General features: G+C 34.6%; 1 protein-coding gene across 1 annotated transcript in view; it reads right to left on the bottom strand.

Annotated features, from left to right (window-relative positions):
• The window catches only part of LOC137638169 (carcinine transporter-like), a 32,669-nt gene extending 27,328 nt beyond the window's left edge, over positions 1 to 5,341 (bottom strand). The window contains exon 1 of the mRNA XM_068370255.1: positions 4,791 to 5,341. Within this exon, the coding sequence (XP_068226356.1) occupies positions 4,791 to 4,814 (24 nt within the window). The 5' untranslated portion in view covers positions 4,815 to 5,341. The remainder of the gene's footprint in view (positions 1 to 4,790) is intronic.
• Between the last annotated feature and the right edge of the window lie 1,422 nt (positions 5,342 to 6,763).

Here is a 6,763-nt window from a genome sequence, read left to right as displayed (position 1 = left end):
ATTATTGAACTCTTCGAGCTGTATTGTAGAGGGCTAATAATGCAAAAATTTTCACGCAGCATCTGTCTGCTACATTGCATATTATCTAATCCATCTGCAGTACAACTCATTGCATGCAAGCATTGAATGACTATACAAATCTATGCTTGATTAGTTTATTAAGATTCCTGGCTTACAAAGTAACCTCTTCTCTGTAGATTTTCTTGCTTGATACAGAACTCTTGGATCTGTATTGTAGAGGGCTAATTATGCAAAAATTTTCACGAAACATCTGTCCACTACATTGCATATTATCTAATCCATCTGCAGAACAACTCATTGCATGCAAGCATTGAATGTCTACAAATTTATGCTTGAGTAGTATATCGAGATTCCTAGCTTTCAAAGTAACCTGGTCTCGGAAAAAGTTACGACATCTATTGTTGTACGATTCTCCCACCAGACAATTTCGTAGGAAGCACAGATCATTAGAAATGCTGATGACAAAGACGCTGCCTTTGTCGTGAGTACATGCAATGATAGCATTTCCTGCTGCGCTTAGACTGACTACGTCAAGATCCAGTAGATGCTAATAAGGTTAAGGAAAATACCTCGTCAGTAATAACTACATCTGGAGTTAGTAATAACTACATCCTTAGTTAAGGATAATTGATGAGAGGTGAGAATGTCATGAAAACAAAATTGTAAAGGACATACGCATCATCTTCGTTGATTTGTGAAGTTTTCAGTAATTCTAATATCCTTCCAGAAGTGTACGACACATACAATCCGTGCTAGGTACGATGATATATCACACTATGTACGAAGTTTAAAATGTTTTAAAACAAGGTACGATAATGGTGTCTATCATATGAGATATTGTAATATTATTATTATTATTACTTGCTAAGCCACAACAATTGTTGGAAAAGCAGGGTGCTATAAGCCCAAAGGCACCAACAGGTAAAATACCCCAGTGAGGAAATGAAATAAAGAAATAAATCAACTATATATAAGAAGTAATTAGTAAAATAAATTAATATATCATAAGATCAATAGCCTAACACCGGTTAGATATATCTGCTTGTTTAAACTATGAAGAGTAACTATCTGTTCTTTATAAAAACATTCGCTGCAAATTTGAACTTCTGAAGTACCAGCGATTCAACTACCAGATTAAGAAGATCATTCCACAATCTGGTCACAGCTGGAATAAAACTTCTAGAATATTGTGTAGTATTAAGCCTTATGGTAGAGAAAACAAGACTGTTAGAACTATTAGAATTAAAATTCATCATCATCATCATCATCTCCTACAAATATTGACGCAAAGGGTTTTGATTAGATTTCGCCAGTCGTCTCTTCTTGAGCTTTTAATTCAATACTTCTCCATTCATCATCTCCTACTTCACGCTTTATAATCCTCAGCCATGTAGGCCTGGGTCTTCCAACTCTTCTAGTGCCTTGGGGAGCCCAGTTGAAAGTTTGGTGAACTAATCTCTCTTGGGGAGTGCGAAGAGCTTGCCCAAACCATATCTATCTACCCCTCACCATGATCTCATCCACATACGGCACTCGAGTAATCTCTCTCATAGTTTCATTTCTAATCCTGTCCTGCTATTTAACATCCAGTATTCGCAGCCAGTATTTTGAGGGATTGGGAATAATTAAAGAGATAATTCATAATTAAAAGGATTTGAAGGTAAATAGAAATCTTAAAATGTACAGTATCTTTATTACAGTTTTAGCGTACAGGAAATTTTGATGTACAGGAGAGCCCTAACCATGATCATCGGAATACTTTCGGCTTATTAACGGGGCGTTACTGTGTACAGGTAAAGGGGTTACTGTATCGTTGTGCAGTTTGTGCAGTAGCTCATACTACACAAAGCAATGATACAGTCATCCGACTTTTAATTTCAATCCCCACTTCCGGCTGGAGGGAAAAATATACCAATTTAGGAACTTCTTCCCTTTAGTGAGTTTATTACTTTAGAAAGGGGAATATATATATATATATATATATATATATATATATATATATATATATATATATATATATATATATATATATTAATTGAAGGCTATAGTCATAGTGGCGTTAATGTGTTTCCTGTAGGAGTCTTCATATTTCCTCACCTTCTTTAAGTTTTTAGACTTAAGCCTTTGGTTTAATGAACGGCAATTATCCCTTTTTTCATACTTTATTCACTATATATATATATATATATATATATATATATATATATATATATATATATATATATATATATATATATAAATACACACACACACTAGTGTACGTGACCCGTCAAAAATGACAGCTTAACAGATTCAACCCTTCCAACCCCCGACTAGTCATGTATTTGGCAATGCCGCTCAGCGTGACCAGAACTATATATATATATATATATATATATATATATATATATATATATATATATATATATATGTATATGTATATATATATATATATATATATATATATAACCTGACATTTGTTCTTTAATATATACAGTATATATGGGAGTGAAATATTTATAGAGTATTAATACATAACGTCTTAGTTAAGTCTAAAATTCGAAGACAACGTATCTCGGAAAAATAATATTTTTCCACCAAATATTAAGTAACTTATTTAAAGGTTGAAAGGCCTCTCATGAATAGCAGAATCAAGGGACAGTGACAATGCCCTAGAGACTGACCATTTATACAGATGATCAGCGCCAGAGCCCTCTTTCCACACAAGCTAGGTCCAGGGAGGGCCAGGCAATGGCTGCTGATGACTCAGCAGGTAGACCTATAGGTTTCCCCAAAACATCTTATTCATACCTCACAAAGATGGTGAGTTTGTGCAATATATAAGTACTTTGAAACCCCGAAATTGAATGCAAATTAATGATAAACGCTGTTAAAAAATTTTATTAAAAAAGCGGCAAATGTCTTCCAACATTTATTCCAGGATTTTTACCGTTTTAAAAACGGATATATTGACGTAAAAGATTGATAATACGGTCACCCACCCGTAAAAGATAATAGCAAAGTAAGGTAAAATTACGGTCATCTGTATTTTACTGAAATACGGCTGTGAACAGTATATTTTCACGGAGAATTTCCGATTGAAATTACGGTTTTTTTTCCTAACAGTGAATGAAAAACTCACGATTCTTTGAAATGGAAAATTTCAAGATTAATTTTAAAAACAGATGAATAATTTTTCACAGAATTTCATATATTTGTGTTTGCGAAGTTTGTGTAAGTTTCCCCAAAACCTGCTATCCATAATCCGAAATTGAATAAAAATTAATGATAAATGAAAAAAATTCATGATTCCTTGAAATGGAAAATTTCAAGATTATTTTTGAAATACATGAATGATCTCTCCCATAATTTCATATATTTGTATTTCCAGCTCGTAGTTTCATTCAGCCGAATACCCAGTTATAAGAAACGACATTCCTTATACTAGGTCGCCTTGATTGGCTACGTTGAATTACTAGTTCTCTCTCTCTCTCTCTCTCTCTCTCTCTCTCTCTCTCTCTCTCTCTCTCTCTCTCTCTCTCTCTCTCTCTGTCAAGGGAACCAAAGCTGATCAGAGTTTGCCCTCAATATTATTATTATTCTAATTATCATTATCATTATTACTCTCTCTCTCTCTCTCTCTCCTCTCTCTCTCTCTCTCTCTCAAGGGAAACAAGGCTGATCAGATTATGCTCCCAATATTATTATTATTTTAATTATTTTTATTATTACTCTCTCTCTCTCTCTCTCTCTCTCTCTCTCTCTCTCTCCTCTCTCTCTCTCTCTCTCTCTCTCTCTCTCTCTCTCTCTCTAGGGAAACAAGGCTGATCAGATTATGCTCCCAATATTATTACTATTATTTTAATTATTATTACTATTATTACTCTCTCTCTCTCTCTCTCTCTCTCTCTCTCTCTCTCTCTCTCTCTCTCTCTCTCTCTCTCTCTCTCTCTCTCTCTCAAGGGAAACAAGGCTGATCAGATTATGCTCCCTATAATATTATTATTTTAATTATTATTATTATTATTACTCTCTCTGTCTCTCTCTCTCTCTCTCTCTCTCTCTCTCTCTCTCTCTCTCTCTCTCTCTCTCTCTCTCTCTCTCTCTCTCGGGAAACAAGGCTGATCAGATTATGCTCCCTATAATATTATTATTTTAATTATTATTATTATTACTCTCTCTCTCTCTCTCTCTCTCTCTCTCTCTCTCTCTCTCTCTCTCTCTCTCTCTCTCTCTCTCTCTCTCTCAACAGAACCAACTTACCAAATTAGATGAGATTCAGCCTACAAGTGTAATTATTATTATTATTATTATTATTATTATTAAAGTCTCAGTCAAGGTCCGGGATTACCTGCATTGTTAAGCTTCGCCTGTGCAAAAAAAAGTGCTCTCATGACATGCAATTTTTTTTTTTTTGCAATATTCTATAATCGTACCTGTTTTTAGAGTTATCTTACCTTATTTTGTGTACTCTTGTTCTTTTTCTTCTTCTGTATATTTTGTTTACTACCAAAACAATACAGTACACTAGATGTAAGAGACAAATTAATAAATTCACAAGAATATATAAAATCAACTCCTTGATAACTTATCCCTCTAAAAGATAAAAGAAAATAGTTTATTGATAAAAAGAATTTGAATAGTTTATCTTTTCAAAGACTGGTGTACTCGTAAGAAAATCATTAACAAAATCACAAATATATATATATAAAATCAACTCCTTGATAACTTATCCCTCTAAAAGATAAAAGAAAACAGTTTAATAATAAAAAGAATTTTAAATAGTTTACCTTCTCAAAGACTGGCGTGCTCATCTCGGTGTTTTAGCTCTTCCCTCAGAGACCAAATCGAAAAGTAAGCAAAACAAAATAAGTGACTGACGCCGAGCGGAAGTTCGAAAACCTGTCAGTTTCGTGGGAGTGTTCCCCAGGTGTGTATGCTGAGCGAGACCTCGATATGTGTACTGTGCGCAATTATTTATTCGATTATATATTTTTTCAGCGATTGTTTGTTCATTTTCTTATATGATTCTTTTCTTTATATTTACGATAACTTATATTATTCCTTTCCTGATAATGACGACAATTTATATCATTCTCTTCCTGATATTAAAAACTTATATCATTCTTTACCTGATATTTACAACTTAAACCATTCGTTTGCTGATATTAAAACAAATAAAATTTCTCGAACGTTAAAGCAATATACTGATGACTAAATTTCATTATTTATCTAGATTTATAAAATAATTTCCATTTGACTCCTCTGCAATAACTCTGTCTCTTTGTCGAAATACGTTCTAAAAAAAACTTTTGCAACACGCACACCACCCAAGCTCGGATACGAGGCTACTGGTTGACCGACATGGAACTCACATGAATTTAAGACCTTGAAGGGCCTCGGTGTCTACAGGACTGCCAGCTATTGCCAACAGGACATTCTATCAATTTTAAATTACCTTCACAAATATATTCTTAAAAAAATTGCGTTCCTACGTCATTGAAACAGTTCAAATACGAAGAATAGCTTCCGGAGGAAAGTCAATTCTTGGTATGTCAATGTAATTGGACTTGCGTAAGAGATTATTTATATGGCAGTTACCATCGACAGGTAGAAAGTCAAATTTAGGTCTTTCTGTATTCGTAGAGAGGGAATCTATAAGGTTGGGAGGTCAATAAATACGTTGTATCCATAGTGACAATCATATGGCTATCATGAAGTTGCCATTTAGTGTAATTTTCTTGGGTCATTCTTCATCTTATGTGATACGGTCAAAAGAGAGAGAGAGAGAGAGAGAGAGAGAGAGAGAGAGAGAGAGAGAGAGAGAGATGTGATATGGTCAAGAGAGTATGGTAGAGACATGATAGAGTTTTGTTTATATGAGAGAGAGAGAGAGAGAGAGAGAGAGAGAGAGAGAGAGAGAGAGAGAGAGAGAGAGAGAGAGAGAGAGAGAGAGAATGTGATATGGTCAAGAGAGTATGATAGAGACATGATAGAGTTTTGTATATATGAGAGAGAGAGAGAGAGAGAGAGAGAGAGAGAGAGAGAGAGAGAGAGATGTGATACGGTCAAGAGAGTATAATAGAGATATGATAGTTTAGTATATGAGAGAGAGAGAGAGAGAGAGAGAGAGAGAGAGAGAGAGAGAGAGAGAGAGAGTTATTAGCATCTTATCCATAAAGCATAATTTGGTTTTCGGGTGGATCCTATATCATGAACATCAACACCTTCCGTGCTTCGAAAGGCCAAAATACATGATGTAATTTAGCTAAGCGTTTTTTTTTTTTTTTTTTGCATTTTTCAACTGTGTAATTTTATGTTTTTATTCTGCAAGAGGTCCACTCTTATCAACTCTCACTTGCAATTTTTTCGGGGGGGGGGTGGCGACCTTCAATTAAGAACAAATCTGTAAAACTACTATTCAAGTTCCTTTATTATGATGATAATCTTCAACCTTGTTTTGAAGTCCACTCAAAAGAATCGCTCTAGCCTCTCTGATGCTAATGGAATGGAAGAATAACAGAATTAGTCCCTAGAGATTGTAAACGAAACAGGGAAAGGAAGAGAAGACGATGGATTGACGAGCTAAGAAAATTTGCTGGTAGGCTATACTATAGACTGGTTGGGGGAACATGTTTCATCTTAGAAGATAAGGCCCCAGAGATTGAAAACGAAACAGGGAAAGGAAAAGAAGACGATGGATTGACGAGCTAAGAAAATTGGCTGGTATACTATAGACTGGTTGGGGAAACATTGATCTTAG

Source organism: Palaemon carinicauda, chromosome 3, assembly GCF_036898095.1.
Source record: "Palaemon carinicauda isolate YSFRI2023 chromosome 3, ASM3689809v2, whole genome shotgun sequence".
NCBI classification, from domain to species: Eukaryota; Metazoa; Arthropoda; class Malacostraca; order Decapoda; family Palaemonidae; genus Palaemon; species Palaemon carinicauda.
This window is presented reverse-complemented; position numbering and strand designations above follow the sequence as displayed.